Below are 24,349 nucleotides of genomic sequence, written 5' to 3' on the forward strand. Positions count from 1 at the left end.
TCAACGTCCACGTCCACGTCCCACCGCAGCGTTCAATTGTCCATATCCCAGAGCTTTGAATGAAAGGGCAAATTCGCAGCCAACGCTCCACAGGCCACAGTCCTAAATTCGCACATTTCACGACTGCTTGCGTTGGAAATGCTGCCTTTTAGGCTGGTGGAGACGGAATCCTTCCGCAACTTTATGGCGGTGGCTGTCCCTCGGTACTCGTTCCCCAGCCGACACTATTTTGCCCGGTGTGCCATCCCCGTACTACACAAGCACGTGTCCCAAAACATCTGCCGTGCCCTCAACAACGCAGTTACTGGGAGAGTCCACCTGACAACGGACACGTGGAGAAGTGCTTGTGGCCAAAGACGGTACATCTCTCTGACGGCACACTGGGTAAACATAGTGGAAGCCGGGACCCAGTCGGACCTTGGGACTGAACACATCCTCCCCACACCGAGGATTGCGGGCCCTATGTCAGTCAGAGTTGCTCCCACAGTGTACAGATCCTGCGCATCATCCTCCTCCTCCTCATGTTCAGCCTCCATCTCAGATATCACCACATCAGTTACAAGCTGGAAGCACTGCAGTACTGCCTCAGCCAAGCGGCAACAGGCTGTGCTGAAACTCATAAGCTTAGGTGATAAACCTCACACTGCTTGTGAGTTGTGGACAGCTGTGAAAGAGCAGGCAGCTCTGTGGCTGAGACCGATGAACCTACATCCAGGCATGGTCGTGTGTGACAATGGCTGTAACCTGGTGGCGGCTCTGAGGCGAGGCGAGATCACACACGTACCATGCCTGACTCATGTGCTTAACCTCATGGTTCAGCAGTTTCTTAAATCGTACCCCGAGTTGCCAGATCTGCTCGTCAAAGTACGCCGCCTGTCAGCTCATTTTCGGAAGTCGGCTACAGCTTCCGCCGCCCTTGCTGTGTTGCAGCAGCGTTTGCAGCTTCCGGCACACCGACTGGTGTGTGATGTCCCCACACGTTGGAACTCTACCCTCAACATGTTGCAAAGGATTTGTGAGCAGAAGAGAGCAGTTGTGGAGTACCAGCTGCAACAAGGTTGTCGATATTCAGGTCAGACGCCACACATAAGACCTCAGGAGTGGACCTGGATGTCTGACATATGTACCATCCTGACAAACTTGGTGAGTGGCGATGACGCCATCATTAGCGTCAGCATCCCACTTGTCTGTCTTCTGCAACGCTCTCTGCAGAGAATTAAAGAGGAGGCATTGCAGCTAGAGTATGAAGAGATGGATCAAGAAGCCGTAATGGGAGATTACACACAGCCCAGCCTCATCTCATCCCAACGTGCATTGGGGGACAATGAGGGGGAGGAGGAGGAGGAGGAAGAACAGGAGCTGGTATCATGCGCTGTAGACGGTAGTACCTGTACAACTGTCGTACAGTCGGTTCAGCGTAGGTGGCCTGAGGACGGGGGAGGAGGAGGAGGAGGAGAGCATGGTCAGTCGTCATCTTGGTGAGAACACGGAAGTCTTGCCCATTACCAGTCTGGCACGCATGGCTGAGTTTATGTTACGCTGCCTTAACCGTGACCCTCGCGTTGTCAAAATGTTGGGTGACAGCCATTACTGGTTGGTGACACTTTTAGACCCCCGCTACAAGGAGAACTTTCACTCTCTTATTCCTGAGGTGGAGAGGTCTACAAAAATGTGGCAGTACCAAAAGGCCCTTGCTGCAGAACTGTTAAAAAAATTCCCATCTGAATACGCTAGCGGCAGAGGTCACAGTTCGTTGACCAACCAAGGCGTACAGGCGAGAGAGACGCAACTCCAATCCAGCAGAGGCAAGGGAAAACTGTCAACATTGTGGGACAGTTTTCTGAGACCCGCCCAGCTTACAGGCCCTGAGGCGCGGGGTACTCTCACAAGGAGTGGAAAGTTTGAAAAGATGGTGAGGGAGTATCTTGCCGACCGTACTAGCGTCCTCCGTGAATCGTCTGTGCCTTTTAATTATTGGGTATCCAAGCTGGACGCTTGGAATGAACTCGCTCTGTACGCCTTGGAGGTCCTGGCCTGCCCTGCCGCTAGCGTGTTATCAGAGCGTGTTTTTAGTGCCGCTGGGGGAATTATAACTGATAAGCGCACTTGCCTGTCAACTGACAATGCTAACAAGCTGGACCTTATCAAAATGAACAAGGGCTGGATTGGGCAAGACTTCTCATCACCACCAAATGACAGCAGAGTAACATAAAGTCAAATCCACTGTGTTATTTCGGGAGGTGTATTCCCATGCACTGCTTCACACCCACACATGGATATACGCTTCCTTATTTCAGCTGTTTTTTGCTCTTCTCCTTATCCTCAGCCTTAGCACCACTATACCACCAGGGTGACCGTGGTCCATGTTGCCAGCATTGCAAGTTCCTCCGTCCTAATTTTTGGCAGCTTTTGCTTGGAAGGCATAGGCAAAGACTATGGGAGACGCACTCCCTAATAATGGGAGTAATGTTTTTAATATGCTGTACTGCATGGCTCTTGTAAGGGGCATTAAAACCTTATTGTTAAGCTACTGCGACCTCCACGTCTCTTCCAAGGGGCATTAAAACCGTCTTGTTAAGCTACTGCTACCTCCACCACTTTTCCAAGGGGTATTAAAACCATCTTGTTAAGCTACTGCGACCTCCACCATTCTTCCAAGGGGCATTAAAACCGTCTTGTTAAGCTATTGCGACCTCCAACACTTCTCCAAGGGGCATTAAAACCGTCTTGTTAAGCTACTGCGACCTCCACCACTTTTCCAAGGGGCATTGATATTGTCTTTTTATTCCACTGTGACCTCCACCATTCTTCCAAGGGGCATTAAAACCATCTTCTTAAGCTACTGCGACCTCCACCACTCTTCCAAGGGGCATTAAAACCGTCTTGTTAAGCTACTGCGACCTCCACGTCTCTTCCAAGGGGCATTAAAACCGTCTTGTTAAGCTACTGCGACCTCCACCACTTTTCCAAGGGGTATTAAAACCGTCTTGTTAAGCTACTGCGACCTCTGCCATTCTTCCAAGGGGCATTAAAACCGTCTTGTTAAGCTACTGCGACCTCCAACAGTTTTCCAAGGGGCATTAAAACCGTCTTGTTAAGCTACTGCGACCTCCACCACTTTTCCAAGGGGCATTGATATTGTCTTTTTATTCCACTGCGACCTCCACCATTCTTCCAAGGGGCATTAAAACCGTCTTCTTAAGCTACTGCGACCTCCAACACTTTTCCAAGGGGCATTAAAACCATCTTGTTATGCTACTGCGACCTCCACGTCTCTTCCAAGGGGCATTAAAACCGTCTTGTTAAGCTACTGCGACCTCCACCACTTTTCCAAGGGGCATTGATATTGTCTTTTTATTCCACTGCGACCTCCACCATTCTTCCAGGGGGCATTAAAAGCGTCTTGTTAAGCTACTGTGACCTCCAACACTTCTCCAAGGGGAATTAAAACTGTCTTGTTAAGCTACTGCGACCTCCACCACTTTTCCAAGGGGCGTTGATATTGTCTTTTTATTCCACTGCAACCTCCACCATTCTTCCAAGGGGCATTAAAACCGTCTTGTTAAGCTACTGCAACCTCCAACACTTCTCCAAGGGGCATTAAAAACATCTTGTTACGCTACTGCGACCTCCACCACTTCTCCAAGGGGCATTAAAACCGTCTTGTTAAGCTACTGCGACCTCCACCACTTTTCGAAGGGGCATTAAAACCGTCTTGTTAAGCAACTGCAACCTCCACGTCTCTTCCAAGGGGCATTAAAACCGTCTTGTTAAGCTACTGCGACCTCCACCACTTTTCCAAGGGCATTAAAACAGTCTTGTTAAGCTACTGCGACCTCCACGTCTCTTCCAAGGGGCATTAAAACCGTCTTGTTAAGCTACTGCGACCTCCTCCACTTTTCCAAGGTTCATTAAAACCGTCTTGTTAAGCTACTGCGACCTCCACGTCTCTTCCAAGGGGCATTAAAACCGTCTTGTTAATCTACTGCGACCTCCACTACTTTTCCAAGAGGCATTGATATTGTCTTTTTATTCCACTGCGACCTCCACCATTCTTCCAAGGGGCATTAAAACCGTCTAGTTAAGCTACTGCGACCTCCACCACTTTTCCAAGGGGCATTAAAACCGTCTTGTTAAGCTACTGCGACCTCCACATCTCTTCCAAGGGGCATTAAAACCGTCTTGTTAAGCTACTGCGTCCTCCACGTCTCTTCCAAGGGGCATTTAAACCGTCTTGTTAAGCTACTGCGACCTCCACCACTTTTCCAAGGGGCATTGATATTGTCTTTTTATTCCACTGCGACCTCCACCATTCTTCCAAGGGGCATTAAAACTGTCTTGTTAAGCTACTGCGACCTCCACCACTTCTCCAAGGGGCATTAAAACCGTCTTGTTAAGCTACTGCGACCTCCACCACTTTTCGAAGGGGCATTAAAACCGTCTTGTTAAGCAACTGCAACCTCCACGTCTCTTCCAAGGGGCATTAAAACCGTCTTGTTAAGCTACTGCGACCTCCACCACTTTTCGAAGGGCATTAAAACAGTCTTGTTAAGCTACTGCGACCTCCACGTCTCTTCCAAGGGGCATTAAAACCGTCTTGTTAAGCTACTGCGACCTCCTCCACTTTTCCAAGGTTCATTAAAACCGTCTTGTTAAGCTACTGCGACCTCCACGTCTCTTCCAAGGGGCATTAAAACCGTCTTGTTAAGCTACTGCGACCTCCACCACTTTTCCAAGAGGCATTGATATTGTCTTTTTATTCCACTGCGACCTCCACCATTCTTCCAAGGGGCATTAAAACCGTCTAGTTAAGCTACTGCGACCTCCACCACTTTTCCAAGGGGCATTAAAACCGTCTTGTTAAGCTACTGCGACCTCCACATCTCTTCCAAGGGGCATTAAAACCGTCTTGTTAAGCTACTGGGTCCTCCACGTCTCTTCCAAGGGGCATTTAAACCGTCTTGTTAAGCTACTGCGACCTCCACCACTTTTCCAAGGGGCATTGATATTGTCTTTTTATTCCACTGCGACCTCCACCATTCTTCCAAGGGGCATTAAAACTGTCTTGTTAAGCTACTGCAACCTCCAACACTTCTCCAAGGGGCATTAAAAACGTCTTGTTAAGCTACTGCGACTTCCACGTCTCTTCCAAGGGGCATTAAAACCATCTTGTTAAGCTACTGCGACCTCCACCACTATTCCAAGGGCATTAAAACCGTCTTGTTAAGCTACTGCGACCTCCACGTCTCTTCCAAGGGTCATTAAAACCATCTTGTTAAGCTACTGCAACCTCCACATCTTTTCCAAGAGGCATTGATATTGTCTTTTTATTCCACTGCGACCTCCACGTCTCTTCCAAGGGGCATTAAAACCGTCTTGTTAAGCTACTGCGACCTCCACATCTTTTCCAAGGGGCATTAAAACCGTCTTGTTAAGCTACTGCGACCTCCACCACTCTTCCAAGGGGCATTGATATTGTCTTTTTATTCCACTGCGACTTCCACTATTCTTCCAAGGTGCATTAAAACCGTCTTGTTAAGCTACTGCGACCTCCACCACTCTTCCAAGGGGCATTAAAACCGTCTTTTAAGCTACTGCAAACGCCACCACTTTTCCAAGGGGCATTAAAACCGTCTTGTTAAACCACTCTGAACTCCACAGCTCTTCCAAGGGGCATTGAAATGTTGTTTTTAATTACCTCTAACCTCTACGACTCTTCCAACGGGCATTGCATTTCCTCCTAATTTTAGTCAGCTTTTGCTTTTCAATGCATAGGCGAACACTAAGGGAGACCCACTCCCCTATAATGGATAGAAGGTTTTTAGTATGCTGTAATCCACGTCTGTTTCAAGGGGCATTGCAGTTCCTCATAATTTTTGGAAAGCCTTCCATTCACTGCTTAGGCCAACAGTGTACAGGAGACCCAGTTGCTATAAATGGAAAAAAACGGTTTAGTTAAGGCCCTCTGACCTCCATGTCACTTTCAAGGGGCATTGGAGTGCCTCGAAATTTTTGGTAGGCATTGCACTCACTGTATGCCCTATAACTGTGTAGTCGAACCGCTCCTTTTGGTACAGAAACATATCCTACAAGACATGTGTGGTTGACTGGCCTGATATTGATGTGAATGGTCCCTGTTCCTCCTGCTCTTTCTCCTTTGCCACCACCTCATCCATCATTCATCACCTGAAGCTTTTTTTTAACTTAAGTCATAGAGCTGGGATAGTAGCAGGAAAACATACAGCAATCCTCGGAGGAAGTAGGATATGCGCCAAAACGCTGACCACCTCAGGCCTAGCCGCTACTACATACATGCACTTGCATTCCAAGGAACAGAAAGCTAAGGAGATGGATGGCCTCATGATCATGAATAATTTACTCGTTGTGTAGGAGGCCGACCACTGCTGCTGTCTACCTTCTGAACTTTGTGTTGAAGCCTGATTGACCCAGGACCCGCAATCCTCTATGTCTGGAGGACGTGTTGCATCCCAGTGTCCAACTGTGTCCCGGCTTCCACAATATTAACCCAGTGTGAAGGCGTCAGTCAGATGGACCATCCCTGGCCACATTCACTTGTCCACATGTTTGTGGTTAGACTGTCCTTCAAATAGGGGCGGCTGGGGACCGTGTGTGGGCACCCGGCCCCCCCCCTGGCGGTTGGAGACCGAGCGTGGACACCCGGCCACTGGGCGGCTGGGGACTGAGTATGGATACCAGGCAGCCGACGCAGCCATGACATGGTGGCCGGCGTCTGCCTCCACATGCCTAAAAGGCCCAATTTGAAGTGCAAGCAAGCTAGCAGTATGGTATTGCAGCCTGGGGGTGGGTGGGTGGCAGGTTGCACACTTACGCTTGCATTCCAAGAAAACAAAGCAGATGCTAACTTCTATCATCATCATCATGCTCCTCACCTTGGCACTCTCAACTCCCCTGATGGAGAAGCCAGGGCCCACTGAAGGAGTCTGGTTCTCTGGTGGTCTCGTCCAATGCTGCCCTAAAGCAGGCCAGGCTAAGAAAAGTGTGGGGGAAGTTCCCAGGAGAAATAGGGGTGGCTGGGGACCGTTTATGGACACCTGGCCGCCCCCAGGCGGCTGGGGACCGTGTGTGGGCACCCGGCCGCAGGGCGGCTGGGGACCGAGTATGGACACCCGGCCGCCCCCTGGCAGCTGGGGACCGAGCGTGGACACCCGGCTGCCGGGCGGCTGGGGACTGAGTATGGATACCAGGCCGCTGACGCAGCCATGACATGGTGGCCGGCGTCTGCCTCCGCATGCCTAAAAAGCCCAATTTCAAGTGCAAGCAAGCTAGCAGTATGGTATTGCAGCCTGGGGGTGGGTGGGTGGCAGGTTGCACACTTACGCTTGCATTCCAAGAAAACAAAGCAGATGCTAACTTCTATAATCATCATCATGCTCCTCACCTTGGCACTCTCAACTCCCCTGATGGAGAAGCCAGGGCCCACTGGAGGAGTCTGGTTCTCTGGTGAGCTCGTCCAATGCTGCCCTAAAGCAGGTCAGGCTAAGAAAAGTGTGAGGGAAGTTCCCAGGAGAAATAGGGGTGGCTGGGGACCGTTTATGGGCACCTGGCCTCGGGGCGGCTGGGGACCGAGTATGGACACCCGGCCGCCCCCTGGCGGCTGGGGACCGAGCGTGGACACCCGGCCGCCTGGCAGCTGGGCACTGAGTATGGATACTAGGCCGCCGACGCAGCCATGACATGGTGGCCAGATTCCGCCTCCACATGCCTAAAAGGCCCAATTTCAAGTGCAAGCAAGCAAGCAGTATGGTATTGCAGCCTGGGGGTAGGTGGGTGGCAGGCTGCATACTTGCGCTTGCATTGCAAGGAATGGGGGAGGTACAATTGAGCACTGCCCTGGGAAAAGGACTTGCACGGGGATAGTTGCAAGTCTGCATCTTCTGATGCGGCAAGGATCACTTCTGATGGGCACACTTTTAGGCAGTGACCTGGGTGTCAGAGATGCTTCCAGGGGTCTTCCCCATGCTGTTCCCATGTCTTTTCAGCACTGTATGCATTTGTTACACAGCACATGGCCAGATAAGATTGTAAAATGTTAAAATGACATTTCCCGGTGAATGCATTTGTCACGGTTGAAAGCAATACAAAAGTGCAAAAACGCATAAAAAATGCTACGTGTGAACATAGCCCAAGGTGTAGAGGAGTATTTTTGTTTTTGGTTATTTATTTTACCTTATACACAAGTCTTTACCCTGGAAAGGAACTTCCTTAACATATTTCACAGGAAAACCGTTTCAGTTTCGTTTTTGAATTTTTTATTGTGAGCCCGTAAAAGTGGCTTAATACCTCTGACCACGTTGTTGACAGCAGTGACCTGGGGGTCAGAAATACTTCCTGGGGCGATCCCCATGCTGTCCCCATGTCATTTGAACACTGTAACTATCGTTTTGGGCACTTTTTAGGCTTTCTATAGACTGCCGGGGGTGCCGCCGCAAAAATGCTCGGGTCTCCCATATACTAACATTGGGCTCGTTGCTCGGGTCGAGCACCCGAGTATCGCGGTGAGCTCGGCCCGAGCTTCGAGCACCCGAGCATTTTAGTGCTCGCTCAACACTAGTAAACACGTATTGAGATCCAGTCTCTGGCATGAAATCTAAATTAAGGAAGTCAGCACAAGGATCATAGAATGGCAGACCATTCGGTAAGAGTACATGTGCTCCTTATACTTAGCACATGTCTTTCCAGCGCAGATAGTGTTGGAGATATGTGTTAGCGCACAAACTTGTGAGGCATTTTGTGCGATATATACACCGGATTATGGATTTTGATACATATATATATTTTTTTTTTTTCATGAGATTTTTATGAATTTCTTAGTATACAATCTAACGTATTATAATCATTTGTATATACTTACTTATATTAAGGAGGAGCTGATGGACTATAAGGCAGGTCCATGATAGGACAGATTGCCCTATATTATCTGTCTGCCTACTAAGCTATCTATTAATCTTGCATTATTTATTAATGTTATGTGCTGCGCACGTATATTTCTTTTGTATGGTGTACCATTTTTTCTATTTAATAAAGGTATTTTAGTAATTACTCATTTTACTCTGCTGTTTTTTATTGGCTTGGGGACCATATGTTCGGTTATACTATGAGGTGGGCAGTGCAGGGACATCATACTGTGTGGGCAGCTTTGTGAGGATATCATACTGCTTGAGGGGCTGTTTGGGGACATCATACTGTTTGAGAGACTGTGTGGAGACATCATACTGTGGGGGGCTGTGTAGGGACATCATACTGCGTTGGGGGATGTGTGGAGATATCATACTTAATGGGGTGCTATGTGGGGACATCATACAGCATTGGGGCTGTGTGGGGACATCATACTGTGTGAGATGAAGTGTGTGAACATTATTCTGCATGGGGAGTTGTGTGGGGGAGTGTGTGGTGATATAATGCTGCATGGTGGGCTATGTGGGGACATCATACTATGAGGTGGGCTGTGAGGGGACATCATACTGTGTGGGCAGCTTTGTGAGGATATCATACTGTTTGAGGGGCTGTGTGAAGACATCATACTGTGGGGGCTATATAGGGACATCATACTGCATTGGGGGATGTGTGGAGACATCATACTGCATGGGGGGCTATGTGGGGACATCATACAGCATGGGGGGCTGTGTGGGGACATCATACTGTGTGAGACAAAGTGTGTGAACATTATACTGCATGGGGAGCTGTGTGGGGGAGTATGTTTACAAAAGTTAGAGACCCCAATCCCATTTCTTAGACTAGGCCCCACCTGACTCCCTATCGGCCACACATAGGAGAGGTCGGCCCACGTGTATGTGTGCTGACCTCTCCTATGTGTGGCCGATTAAAACTTTAGGAGTGAGCGAGGACGTGTCCACTGGACGAATTATGCCCCAGAGGACATATATTGCATATACTGTGCTGGCCAAAAGTATTGGCACCCCTGCAATTCTGTCAGAAAATACTCAGTTTCTTCCTGAAAATGATTGCAATCACAAATTCTTTGGTATTATTATCTTCATTTAATTTGCTTGCAAGGAAAAAACACAAAAGAGAATGAAGCAAAAATCAAATCATTGATCATTTCACACAAAACTCCAAAAAAGGGACGGACAAAAGTATTGGCATCCTCAGCCTAATACTTGGTTGCACAACCTTTAGCCAAAATAACTGCGAACAACCGCTTCCGGTAACCATCAATGAGTTTCTTACAATGCTCTGCTGGAATTGTAGACCATTCTTCTTTGGCAAACTGCTCCAGGTCCCTGATATTTGAAGGGTGCCTTCTCCAAACTGCCATTTTGAGATCTCTCCACAGGTGTTCTATGGGATTCAGGTCTGGACTCATTGCTGGCCACCTTAGAAGTCTCCAGTGCTTTCTCTAAAACCATTTTATAGTGCTTTTGGAAGTGTGTTTTGGGTCATTGTCCTGCTGGAAGACCCATGACCTCTGAGGGAGACCCAGCTTTCTCACACTGGGCCCTACACTATGCTGCAAAATTTGTTGGTAGTCTTCAGACTTCATAATGCCATGCACACGGTCAAGCAGTCCAGTGCCAGAGGCAGCAAAGCAACCCCAAAACATCAGGGATCCTCCGCCATGTTTGACTGTAGGGACCGTGTTCTTTTCTTTGAATGCCTCTTTTTGTTTCCTGTACACTCTATGTTGATGCTTTTTCCCAAAAAGCTCTACTTTTGTCTCATCTGACCAGAGAACATTCTTCCAAAACGTTTTCGGCTTTCTCAGGTAAGTTTAGGCAAACTCCAGCCTGGCGTTTTTATGTCTCGGGGTAAGAAGTGGGGTCTTCCTGGGTATCCTACCATACAGTCCCTTTTCATTCAGACGCCGACGGATAGTACGGGTTGACACTGTTGTACCCTCGGACTGCAGGGCAGCTTGAACTTGTTTGGATGTTAGTCGAGGTTCTTTATCCACCATCCGCACAATCTTGCGTTGAAATCTCTCGTCAATTTTTCTTTTCCGTCCACATCTAGGGAGGTTAGCCACAGTGCCATGGGCTTTAAATTTCTTGATGACACTGCGCACGGAATACACAGGAACATTCAGGTCTTTGGAGATGGACTTGTAGTCTTGAGATTGCTCATGCTTCCTCACAATTTGGTTTCTCAAGTCCTCAGACAGTTCTTTGGTCTTCTTTCTTTTCTCCATGCTCAATGTGGTACACACAAGGACACAGAACAGAGGTTGAGTCAACTTTAATCCATGTTAACTGGCTGCAAGTGTGATTTAGTTATTGCCAACACCTGTTAGGTGCCACAGGTAAGTTACAGGTGCTGTTAATTACACGAATTAGAGAAGCATCACATGATTTTTCAAAGGGTACCAATACTTTTGTCCACCCCCTTTTTTAGGTTTGGTGTGGAAATATATCCAATTTGGCTTTAGGACAATTCTTTTTGTGTTTTTTTCATTGAAGACAAATTAAATGAAGATAATAATACCAAAGAATTTGTGATTGCAATCATTTTCAGTATTATCTGACAGAATTGCAGGGGTGCCAATACTTTTGGCCAGCACTGTATCACCGCCGTTCCCGGCTCAGACAGCAGCGCACAGTGACTGGAGACTTTTCTTTTTAGACCGGACAACCCCTTTAAGCCTAGCTCTAAATGTTTGCATTTTCAGGGTTCTCGAAATGTAACCTTCATGGGTGCATCGTTTAGGTGATTTCTAATACGGGGTATTTTCTTATTTAATTCTAAGAAATGTTACATTTCAGGTTATGTCAAATGTGTATCCTCAGATTTATCTCTCAAGAGCAGATTTATATTTGAGTAATTTAAGCCAAGAGGTTATTTTCATGGTGTATGATCAGGTGGTTGCTAAGCATTTATAAACGCAAGGGGACGGTAGGCAATTAGGGAAGGCTGAAAATATCTACATCACGGGGTACTCAAGATAACACATGACATAATGCAATTTGGACATAACCAGCCCATTCTATGAGTAGCCAGAATTTACATCTTATCTGAGATTTCTTGTTTATTTCATTAAATATTCCAATAAAATAGTAAAATGATCATGTAAGATGAACCTCCATGAAAGTAACAGTTCTTACCTCCCACAGGTGTTTAGCACATACTCTAATGAGGAATATGACCGTCGTAATGATGATGTGGATCCTATGGCTGCCTCAGCGGAATATGAGCTTGAGAAAAGGGTGGAGAGGCTGGACCTCTTCCCTGTGGAACTGGAAAAAGGTATGGAAAATAATACACCTGTTCAAATATTTAGAAAGATTCTTTATTGCCTTTACTGATGGTTGTTGTTTCCCCAATCTCACACCTTTTAATGGGAATCTGTCAGTAAGATCACCCACTCCATACCACATACAGTACTTGGGCATGCAGGTCTTTGAAAGCTAAATCAATCAGCATCTTTATATCTTTTATCTGTTGCTGCATTCCCGATAAATCAGTATTTTAATACATATGCAAATGAGGCATTAAGTGCTTTGTGAGTGACAGAGCAATTTCAGAGCCTCTGCCTCCAGAGGTTATTTCCCCACCTAGCATCAGCAGCTTTTTAGCTTGATTTGTAGCTTACTGTATTTGTTACATCAGGTACCAGGCAAGGAAATCAGGCAGTGACGGATCGAGTTAAACTAGCTGGTGCTGAGCAGGAAAATAACCTCTGGCGGCAGAGGCTCTGGAAGTCCTTTGTCATGCCCAGAACACTTAATATCCTGTTTGCATGTGCATTAAAATGCTGATTTCTTGGGAATGCAGCAACAGATAAAAGACATAAAGGTGCTGTAGGATTTAGCTTGCAAAGACCTTTTTTCCCACAGGGTTGATCCTTGTAACAGATTACCATAAAGGAACTGAGGAAATGTAAGACTCACCTCTAAAAGGAGTCTGTCACATACTTGGGTAACTTAGCCTAGAATAAGCTGGACAATGCGAAATGGAGGATATATGATTACCAAGAAAATGTTTTATTGTATAAATGGCCTAGTAATTGTTCACTTTTAGATGTTGTATGATATAGCCATCGGGGTGTGAGACAATGAGTTGGGAAAGCACTACCACCAAATTTGTGTCCTTCCTACAAGGTAGGGGGACATTAATCGATCAACTTACCTACTATTATCTTTGGATTTGCATACTAGTGAAGATTTTTTTATGGAGATCCAAAAATGAAGTGATACAGTTGAGACCTAGTTGTCATCAAATTGGCATTTTTAAAAACAAGGGTCTTTCGCAGGGTCCCTCCGTTGTCTGTATCCGCCAGACTCTGGGCTCTTATCATGAGCCCCACAGGGGGAAGTCAGCTACTGATTAGGGACCACTATAGTAGCTGGACTATTACTCTTCATATTTGGTCATAACTGAGAATAGGTTCCCTGAACATTTGTATATGTGTCGTTAAGCGCAGGTGCATATCTATAAGCGCAGGGCGTCAATGCCTGATGAGCCCATGGGTGCTCTGCAGCATAAGAAGACACCAGCATTAATAATGACATATGGAAGGTGGGAGCATTTTGCATGGAGACCCAGGAGCCAATGGTTGGGTACCTTACTTACTTGTTGTATTAGCGGCACATTGGCTTCTGAGTTAGCTTTGTTGGATAAGTGGTCTCACTTAGAGGGGTTGTCTCAACTTCTAAAATGGGTGAAATTATAAAGTACTTGTAAAACCTAGCAACTTTGCTATTGAGCTCTTATAAAATATTCCCTGTTCTCAAGAACAGAGGGATTGTTAATTGTAATGTGTTCTGCTCTTTGCCTAGGTTACTGGCCATGGCTGCACCCTATCAGCAGTGTCCGGTATGCTACGCAAGCAGACAAGGAACAAAGCGCTTCTGGCCAACAGGAAGCCTTACCAGGGAACGATACTACTCCTTGTCTAGCTAACTGGCCACCACTGAAGTCTAGCAGCGGTGGCCTGTCTCCTAGGCTGTGAGTGAAGCTCTTACAACACTTTTGCTATAGAACTTGCAGGCGTTGCTCTGAAGTTGGCCGTATTGCTAGATAGGCCCAGCATCAGTGCAACTCTGCCCTTTCGATGCTGTAGAGAAAAAGCTACTTCTGCTTGCAGCATTGGAGAGCGCACAGTTCTGGACCAAAGGCACAATAATGCCGCTAGTCTGAAATATCAGGAGCGCTCCGCGCAAGCAGGAAGCCAGGAGGCAGGGGAGCAGCGCATTCCTGAGGATGGGACAAACCCTTTAAGTCCATCAAGGTGACCATGTTTTGTGTTTCTCTAATCCCCTTCTAAATCTCAAAAACCTAGGTCATACATATACAATTACTGTACATCATTTACATCACCAGCCCACAAAGAGCTATGGTAATTAACATGTTAATTATATGAAAATGTATAGAAATTAACATTCTTTTATTCATTTATGCATTTTTAGGGACCTTTCTGTACACTTTACTTTTGAGATAAAACGACTTTACTTGGTTCTTGCTTCAAAAAGCTTTTCTACAAAATAGGCTTCCTAATGTACACACATTTGCACAAACGTTAATATTTAATGATGACTAAGGATCACGCTGATCTGCATCCATAAGTTACATTGTCTTTTCATGGAAAAACCACGGACTCTTCTTCCTTTTAGTCCATCTAAGACAAATGTAAGAAATAATACGCCCAATGTTCACGGGTCAATGATAAGAATATGGTTAACAAAAGTAATCATCGCTGCTACGAGTAACTGAGGATGTGGGAAGTCGTTTCATAAACTCATAGCAGTGCGTAATGAGCAATGAGAATTTTGATTGATAGATAGGTTGATAGAAACAAAAGAATACTGCAGCACTCTGTAAGTGCTAAGATGTATACAAACAATGAATATATAAAATTTCGACTGTATTACTGCTATATAGAATATACTTGCTGAGAGCCCACCAGCCATGACAATGCATACCTTTCCCTGATGGGACCCTAAATGTAATATTAAAGAAAGGCCAACTTGTGAGCTAAGAACCTTCATTTTATAAGTATATTCTATATAGCAGTAATGCAGTCTACATTTCATATATTCATTGTTTGCATACATTTTAGTGCTTGTAGAATGCTGCTGTATACTTTTGTTTATATACCGTAGATTGATAGATAGATAGATAGATAGATTAACAAATAGACAGTGTTTTAATTTTTTTCTTTTATTTATATTTTATTGTAGATAGATAGATAGATAGATAGATAGATAGATAGATATCCAGAAATTATAGAAGCAGCACTCCAATTCAGTGAGAAAAATTGATTATAATGGCCCATATGGCGACGTTTCGGTCCACAGTGGGGAACTTTCTCAAGCTGTGGCCCGAAACGTCACCATACGGGCCATTAAAATCAACTTTTCTCACTGAACTGGAGTGCTGCTTCTATAATTTCTGGATATATTATGGACTGGTATGTGCCTGGGGAGCTTTGCACCAAAATCTTTTGCTGGTGCTGTTCATTATCTTCTTTTTAGATAGATAGATAGATAGATAGATAGATAGATAGATAGATAGATAGATAGATAGATAGATAGATAGATAGATAGAAAGATGAAAGGTTTTGTGATGGAACTAAAACATCACTAAAGAAAGCTAATAAAGAGTCCACTTTTTAGCACAAGATAATTTATTGGAGTGTTGCCTATTTTTCCTTTTTACATTATAAAACTTTCAAAGTATATGTCTTAGAGCAGGGGTGCACAACTTGCTGCCTATGATGCCATTCTGTATGGTCCCCAACCATATGGACAGAAAAATGCTTGACTGACAGGTTAACTATATGTGAGGAGCCACACACAGAAGAGTAGAAGCAAGCAGCTGAGGAGCAGTGACTGGCAAGTACTATTGGTGTCCTGTGTAGACATCTTTGGATGCCTCATAAATCAGTAAAATGGGATCTCTTAATCCGTTTTGCACTCCAGAAAGCAGTATGTGAATTAGACAGGTGGCCTTCCGTGTCTGGGACTTGCTCCTGTGTAGTTTATATGTAACGTGGCACGGGCTGTAGCCATTGGCAAGGCACCTGTCTGGGATGCCCCGGCACATGTCATGAAAGTGGAGGTCCTGGCTGGGTGCTGTTGGGGCATTATGCCCGTGCAGGCCGCATGTAACCGATGTTAATAATACCCAGCTTTCCACAGACACTGAATTTTAATTAAATGGCAGGTACCATCATCAGTACATGAATATTGCTCCAGAACCATCATTAGTACATGTATTCAGCACCAGAACCACCATCAGTACACGAATGCAGTGCCAGAACCATAATCAGTACATGAATATACCACCAGAACCATCAGTACATGAATACAGCACAAGAACCATCATCAGTACCTGAATATAGTGCCAGAACTTTCATCAGTACATGATTACACCACCACTTTAAGTACATTAATACAGCAACTGAACCACCATCAATATATCAATACTGCACCACAACATGAATACAGTACCAGAACCATCATCAATACAGGAATACATCACCATAAACATCATCAGTACATGAATACATCACAAGAACTATCATCAGTACATGAATACAGCACTAGAACCATCAGCACTACATATATACATCACCAAAAACACCATCAGTACTTGAATACAGCGGCACAACCATCATCAGTACATGACTACAAGCACAACATTTAGTACAGTGACCAATTACAATGTCAGGTAAGCCCCTGCCATGTACATTTGAATCAAATGAACCTACAACTGTCAGTATGTCCTTAGCAATTGTAAGGAGATGTTGGGAGTTGTTACCAGCCATCATCACACTATGGACCATAGAGGGACTACAGTACTGATTAGGGTCAAAAAGTATCACAAAGAAATATTCACCTTCAACTACCTTATAAGTGGCATCTTTTCTGATTGGAGTCATTCTCATCCATTCCTTCTACCAGTAGTCCTGACGCCATGATCAAATTTCACACCCACAACTTGTCTCTGTTTCTCCAGCCTCTAAAACACACCCTGACATGATGCTCTAAAAAATAAGAGTGTTATTATATTGCCCCCTGTATAAAAATACCCACCTTTTCTGTTCCTCTGAATAAATAATTGCCCTTCACTGTGCTTCCTGCACAAAATATTACCCTCACACTGTCCCTCTTATGGTACATGACCCCCATGCCATCCTCTTCTATACAATAATGGCTCCACTCCATCCCCTCTTATAAACTATAATTGCCACACTGTTTTCTATTATGAGTTATAACCACCACACTGTAGTCCCTATACACTGTCCCCTTGTCACTATTTCTCCCCACGCTGTCAATATTTCTAAACTCTGCTTCCCCCACAATGTCCCAACCTTCACAGTGTCCCCTGCCATGCTGCCTCCTCTCCATACTGTTCACCCACTTCATGCTGTCCCCTCTCCGTATCCATACTGTGCCCCCTCATTCCATTAGATCTTCAAACTGCACCCTCCAAAGTGTCCTCTCAACTCTGTGCTCTCACACTTTTCCTTCCTCTGCATACTGCCCCCCCATACTCTACCCTCACACTATCCATCCCTCTATATAGTGTTTACTCCCTCTCCCAGTAAAAGTTTCTTGAATCTTTTGCTACACTATGGAGCACTTACCTTCCCACCATCTTTGCCACTTTAACGGCTCTGCAGTGACATCAGCAACATAATGAGGTGACCTCATCACACCGCTGCACATTGGGGAAGGGAGCTGATTAGTTCTCCTATGTCCCTACATCGCCAGTGTTCATATCTTCAATTCCACTCACATCTGAAAGACATAAATACAATTGAATGCAGGGAATGACAGCCGTGGTGCAGGCTCGACACCGGTGGGCTGAGTTAGTGACTCATGACATTGCTCACCTGTGTCCCTGTGCTCCAGCCATCACTGTGCTTTATGCTGAAGAAAGGTGTTAGGCAGGCAAGGGTTGCACTCTGTTTCTGTAGTCTTGGGGAAACCTTAAAGGTCGCTTTGGCCCATATGAGGAGACCAATACTAGTAAAAACCGATGATAGTCGATGGCTCTGTTGGAGATTTTGCATTGGGACTCACAAGCTTAAAATTACCCCATTGAGTTGACAACCATCTTATATGCATGGCCGCCTTAAACCTAAAAGCCCTAAAATCATGCTATGTAGCTGAGTGCAATCTATTGCTCCCTGTTACCAGCCTTTCGATATCAAGGAAAGTCTGACTGTAATATTTTTCAATGTCAGTCCAGAAAAATTGATGCCTCCATGATCAATATGTCATCTCACATATCTCCGGGGTGAGAACCTTCTAAGTCATTGACACAAGACCTGCAATGCAGCTTGTAAGATTAGTCACTCTGTTCTATATACACACCATCCCTTCTGCTAAAAGTAAATGTGCCTGAGCTCTAATGAATGTGAGCAAACCTCCATTATGTGTAAGCGACAGTGACACGATGCTCCCAGGTATGAGTAAGAGGACTGTATGGGGAAAGTGTGAATGGGACTGTGGACACCTCTCCTTATCATACGTCATTAATCTACCTATATACTGATTAGATATTAAAAAACCCCATCAAGACAGAAATAGAGACATTTAAAGGGGTTCTCTAGAGATATACAGTGTATATGCTTCATAACTCATTAACATATTAAATACAGATTTAGGGGGTGCTGTTTGCTTACTTATGTTTATGGTTCATAGATATCCATAGGGATTTATAGATATATGAATAAGACAATCAGTAACTAAAGGAAAGCAACATCCAATTACTTCACCCACAGTCAACCTAATTATAACTTTTGGTGCTGATTTTTTTCTTCCAACCTTCTGAAATTGGGACTTTAAATTCTGGAGCACATGGCTATCTACTATCTCAATATGAGCGAGGTGCAAAATCTGTACAGGAGAGTAGTGATCTGCCATTTTTACCAACTGGACCTATCTTTATTGGCTTGAACCAGTGGCGTAGTATGGGGGGACCATAAGGATAGTTGCCCCAGATGCCAAATACTATGGCAGCACAAAATTTTGGAAATGACAAACTTCAATATAATGAAGCAAGCTTTGTCATCTCAGTTGCTGCCTATGCAGAGCACAGCAGCCAATGATAAGCTCAACTCGACTGCTATGCTCTGCATAATCAGCAATCAAGATGACAGAAGATGAGCTGCTAATAAATGAACTAAGTGTAACATCAAATAACTATTTTATGTCTGATTTAAAGGGCTGTTCTCAGTTTAAACGTTATCCCGTGGGATAGGAGATAACTCTGTGATCACTGGGTGTCCGACTGCCGTGGCCTCCACCGATCTTGAGAGCTGGGGCTCTGTAGATCCGTGAATGGAACCGAGGTTGATCATTCCCACTACCACTCCATTCATTCTTAATCGGAGCACCAGAGATTGCCAAGTGCAGCGCTCACCTGATCTTTGGTGATCCTACTAGAATGAATGTAAAATCCATTATGTAATGCGATGTCACCAAACTATGCAAGCTCCACTCAGATCTGCCCAAACATTTGAAAGGATTAAAAATGTTCAATTTTAGGTAAGATGCCCTTGGTCCTGCTGATGTAGCAGCATTGAACTTCTTCCTCTTATCTTCCTTTACAGACTCTGAGGGTCTTGGAATCAGTATTATTGGAATGGGGGCTGGAGCAGACATGGGCCTCGAGAAGCTTGGAATATTTGTCAAGACTGTGACTGAAGGCGGAGCGGCCCACCGCGATGGAAGGTATTGTCTTCGATGTCTTTACCTTAGTCCCGTCATCTATAAAGTAATGTGCCCATTTTTATCGTTGATATGAGACATTTTGCATGATAAAGACCATACATTTTCATCAACAGGATCCAGGTGAATGACCTTTTGGTAGAAGTTGATGGGACAAGTTTAGTTGGAGTTACGCAGTCCTTTGCAGCATCTGTTCTGAGGAATACCAAGGGACGTGTGAGGTGAGATATACTCTGTGTCATAGGCCTCATCAGCCAACCCCCATGCCCTTAATAATAGTGATCACCATATGTTAGTAAGGGTCACTTTGAAGATTGATTCAACACATAGGGCACTGTGCCTTATTTGATAGCTCATTTTTTTTATTACTAAGGAAGAATGGGGCAAGATATACGGTAGTGGGCAAAAGTTTTATGCAGGTGTGGAAAAATTGCTACAAATTAAGAGTGCTGTAAAAAATAGAAGTGTTGATGGTTTATTTTTTTAGCAATTGACAAAATGCAAAGTGAATGAACAAAAGAGAAATCTAAATCAAATCAATATTTGGTATTACCGTCCTTTGCCTTCAAAATAGCATCAAACCATTAATTCTTCTAGGTACTTACACACAGGTTTTTGAAGTAACTCAGCGGGAAGGTTGTTCCAAACATCTTGGAAAACTAACCACAGATCTTCTGTGTATATAGACTTGTGCAAATCCTTCTGTCTCTTCATGTAATCCCAAACAGACTTGATGATGTTGAGATCCAGGCTCTGTGGGGGCCATATCATCACTTCCAGGAATCTTTGTTCTTCCTTAGGCTGAAGATAGTTCTTAATAACATTGGCTGTATGTTTGGGGTCATTGTCTTACTGTAGAATAAGTTTGGAGCCAATCAGACAATAAGCCAATCAGATACCTCCTTGATGGAATTCTATGATGGATAAGTATCTGCTGTATTTCCCATCATTGAGGACACCAATAATCCTGACCAAATTGCCACCTCCATTTGATCAATTGCAGCCCCAAACTTGCAGACATCCTACATCATGCTGCACTGTTGCCAGTAGACATTATTGTACCGCTCTCCAGCCTTCTACAAACTGCCTTCTGTTACAGTCAGATATTTCACATTTTGTCCTGTCAGTCCAGAGCAGTCCTGCTGCTACTGCATCCAGTTTTCTGCACCCCAGTTGCTATGTTTTCATGAATAGTTCAGTTGCTTGGCCTTGTTTTCATATTTAAGGAATGGTTTTTGACTGCAATTCTAACATGAAGATCACTTCTGGCCAGACATCACCAAATAGTAGATGGGTGTTGCTGGATCCCACTGGTTGCTGCCAGTTGTGAACTAATGGCACTGTTGGATATTTTCCGATTTTAAGGGAAAGATAGCATGATGTGTCTTTCATCTACTGATCTAACTTTCCTTGGCTGACCACTGCACCTATGGTCCTCAATGCTGAGAAATATGGGTAGCTGCTTATCCATCATGCAATATCATCAGTGAGCCGTCTGAATGGTTCCAAATCTATTTTACAGCAGGACAACAACCTCAAACATACAATGAATATTATGAAGAGCTATCTTCAGCGTAAAGAAGAACAAGAAGTTCTGGAAGTGATATGGTCCCCTATAGCCCTGATCTCAACATCATCCAGTCTGTGTGGGATTAAAGAAAGATACAGAAGGATTTATGTAGGCCGACATCCACAGAATATCTGTGGTTAGTTCTAAAAGATGTTTGGAACAACCTCCCTGCTGAGTTCCTTAAAAAATTGTGTGCAAGTGCACCTAGAAAAATTAATCTGATTTTGAAGGCAAAGGGCGGTCACATCAAATATTGATTTGAGTTATATTTTTATATTGTTCATTCACTTTGCATTTTGCTAATTAATAAAAACAAACTATTAACACTACTTGGTTATTCATCATTACTATTCCTGTATGTATCTCATGATCTTGGTCTTCCTCAGGTTTTTAATTGGTCGGGAAAAACCCGGGGAGCAGAGTGAGGTTGCCCAACTCATTCAACAGACACTGGAACAAGAGAGGTGGCAAAGGGAGAACATGGAACAACGTTATAATCAGTGTAATGAGGATGACGAGGAAGTGAGTAAAGCTCTCAGATCATAGCTCTATCTCTCGCCAATACATGGTTGCTACCACCTAGACTGATTCGCTTTCCTTCTTCTTTAGACAGGAGAATATGCTACAGATGAGGAAGATGAAGAAATGAGCCCAATGTTTCCAGGAGGTGATCTGGCAATCGAAGTTTTTGAACTACCTGAAGGAGAAGATGCATTGTCCCCAGTGGAGATGGATCCTGAGAAACTGGTTCACAAATTTAAAGAGGTAAAATCACATAGGTCCTGCATATATGTCCATTATTTCTACTGTGCTTGTTCTCCTAGTGATTTACATCTTTGGCTTTTTTTTGTATTCAGTTGCAGATAAAGCATGCTGTAACAGAAGCTGAGATCCAACAGCTCAAGAGGAAGGTGAGACAGAAGTGTTACTTAGTTGGCCACCAACTCACTGGTTTATGCGATGAAGCCCAAAACCTCCTCATTGTTACTAACATTACTGTAGTATCCACCAGTCAACCAGCATGTGGCATCTAATTCTTCACTGAACTCCATGGACAATTTAAGAACAAATGCATTCACACCATCCAATTCTTCAACTTGTTTGCTAATATTATCATCCCTCCCATACTGAAGTGGAGAGCCCTCTCATTGGAAAGTTGTAAGGGCTCTTCCCAAAATGGTCTCATAAAAGCACTACATCTGTGGCATTGACACTTTTACATGGTCTAATGCCTCAAACGGATTGAGAATCCTTGCATCATTTCTTACATATTTTTTTCCCTATCTGTAGTTGGCAGGACTGGAACAAGAACGTTCTCGATGGCGGATGGAGAAAGTTCAGCTACAACAGAGTGTCCAGGAGAACAGGGATCGTGTAGAGAAGCTGCAGGGTTACTGGATGGAGGCTCAGAGCTTGTGTCAGGCGGTGGACGAACATCTTAAGGAGACCCAAGCCCAACACCAGGGACTAGAGCGCAAGTACAGTAAAGCCAAAAGGTTAATCAAGGAGTACCAGCAAAAGTAAGCAAAGTCATCACAACTACTTTATGTTGAGCTAATCTTAGATTCAACTTTTAGTATTCTGAGTCTAAATGATCTTTGAGATGAACCTCAAGTTTTATCATTGTATTAAACATGTCTCTAGATATGAGCAAGTACATGAGTATCACCATAAGATATTTCTCCAATTTTCTTTTAAGGGAACTGGACTTCTTAAAGAAAGAGGAAATGCAGAAGCAAACAGTGGAAGAAGTGGAGAGTACACATGCGGCAGAGATCCAGAAACTACAGGAGAAGGTTCTTCTTGACATATTTATATATATTGTAAAGCCTACTCATGTTCACTAGAAATCTAGCAGGGTTGGCTTTATGCTGAAAATCACTACATTCAATACCATTATGTAGTAATGGAATTAATGCAATCTTATGTTGTGCGATGACAAGTCACTGTGTAGCCCTAGCGAGCGGGTACCTGAGAGCATAACATTTAAAGAACATTTACAAGCTGACCAATAAACAGCAACATATTTTAGATATATTGCTGCATTACAATAATAAGCAAGGAAGGGGCCTCTCCAAAACTGAGGATAACTATCCTGGGTAGAAGTCATATTCAGAGTAGTGGTTAGTGACCCTCCTTCATCTCTACCAAAGCAACCAGATATATGGATTCCTTCAGGTTGAATGTAGACCTGTAGGAGCTGTATTTTTCTAGGGTGGTTTCACTCTGCGTTCAGGCCCCTGTTCAGTGGCTCTGTCAGTGCTTACGTTCTGTCATGCATCATTTTTGGACGTGTACGCCTATTGGAGATGGACACCCAGACGCAGTCTACTATGTCTGAGTGTCCACCTCCAGTAGGCGTGTACGCCCAAAAATGATGCACGGCAGAGCGCACATTCGCTCCGTCGGCACCATTATACTCTATGGCCCCGTCGGCACATAATCCGAATCCCGTTTTGCGGGGTGTTCAAACGTAAGCCCCGACGGAGTGACTGAACGGGTGCCCGAACACAGTGTGAAAGCACCCTTATTTGATTAGATGGCATAGGTCTGCAGCCCTTTAAGTGATAAGAGTTTCTTTTACAGTCTATGGACTCACTCAGAAACCACCACTGTCTTTGAGTAAACTGATAGTTGTCACGGCAGGAAAGGTGGAAACAATCAGGATAAAGTTACATGACTAGAAAAAAGCTCTGAAATCTCAACCTCGAGTAAATGAATCCTTCCAATTATCACATAACCTTATCATTCACTATTTTGAACGATATAGTTAGAGTAAGAGACCATTGATGACAACACCCCTGACCAATAATCCTTTTACGTGCTTCTATGTTACATAACCTTAAAGGGGTGGTCTCAAGTTCTCTAATCAGGAGCTCCTTTGCTCCTGGCTTCTTGCTTGCTGGGTGTGCTCCTGATTGACAGTTTGGCCAAATGGCATGGTGTGTGCTCTCTAATGCTGCAAGAAGAGGCATCTTTTCCTCAGGAACACTCAGAGGAACACAATGGCATGATCCAGTACTCCGGTGAGCTTCAGAGCAGCGCTTACAAGATCTATAGCAAAGAGCATGTAAGGACTGTGCTCCCCTGCTATGTTTAAATA

The 24,349-nt window shown here is 44.5% G+C and overlaps 1 protein-coding gene across 1 annotated transcript in view; it reads left to right on the top strand.

Moving 5' to 3' along the window:
* The window catches only part of PPP1R9B (protein phosphatase 1 regulatory subunit 9B), a 39,008-nt gene that overhangs the window by 12,717 nt on the left and 1,942 nt on the right, over nucleotides 1-24,349 (top strand). Inside the window, exons 2-9 of the mRNA XM_073683253.1 lie at nucleotides 12,108-12,240; nucleotides 19,559-19,679; nucleotides 19,793-19,897; nucleotides 21,633-21,768; nucleotides 21,856-22,011; nucleotides 22,104-22,157; nucleotides 22,537-22,766; nucleotides 22,946-23,042. Of these exons, the coding sequence (XP_073539354.1) occupies nucleotides 12,108-12,240; nucleotides 19,559-19,679; nucleotides 19,793-19,897; nucleotides 21,633-21,768; nucleotides 21,856-22,011; nucleotides 22,104-22,157; nucleotides 22,537-22,766; nucleotides 22,946-23,042 (1,032 nt within the window). The remainder of the gene's footprint in view (nucleotides 1-12,107; nucleotides 12,241-19,558; nucleotides 19,680-19,792; nucleotides 19,898-21,632; nucleotides 21,769-21,855; nucleotides 22,012-22,103; nucleotides 22,158-22,536; nucleotides 22,767-22,945; nucleotides 23,043-24,349) is intronic.

The sequence above is a fragment of the Phyllobates terribilis genome, unplaced genomic scaffold (assembly GCF_046119375.1).
Source record: "Phyllobates terribilis strain yellow unplaced genomic scaffold, ASM4611937v1 Scaffold_5__5_contigs__length_657084704, whole genome shotgun sequence".
In the NCBI taxonomy this organism is placed as follows: domain Eukaryota; kingdom Metazoa; phylum Chordata; class Amphibia; order Anura; family Dendrobatidae; genus Phyllobates; species Phyllobates terribilis.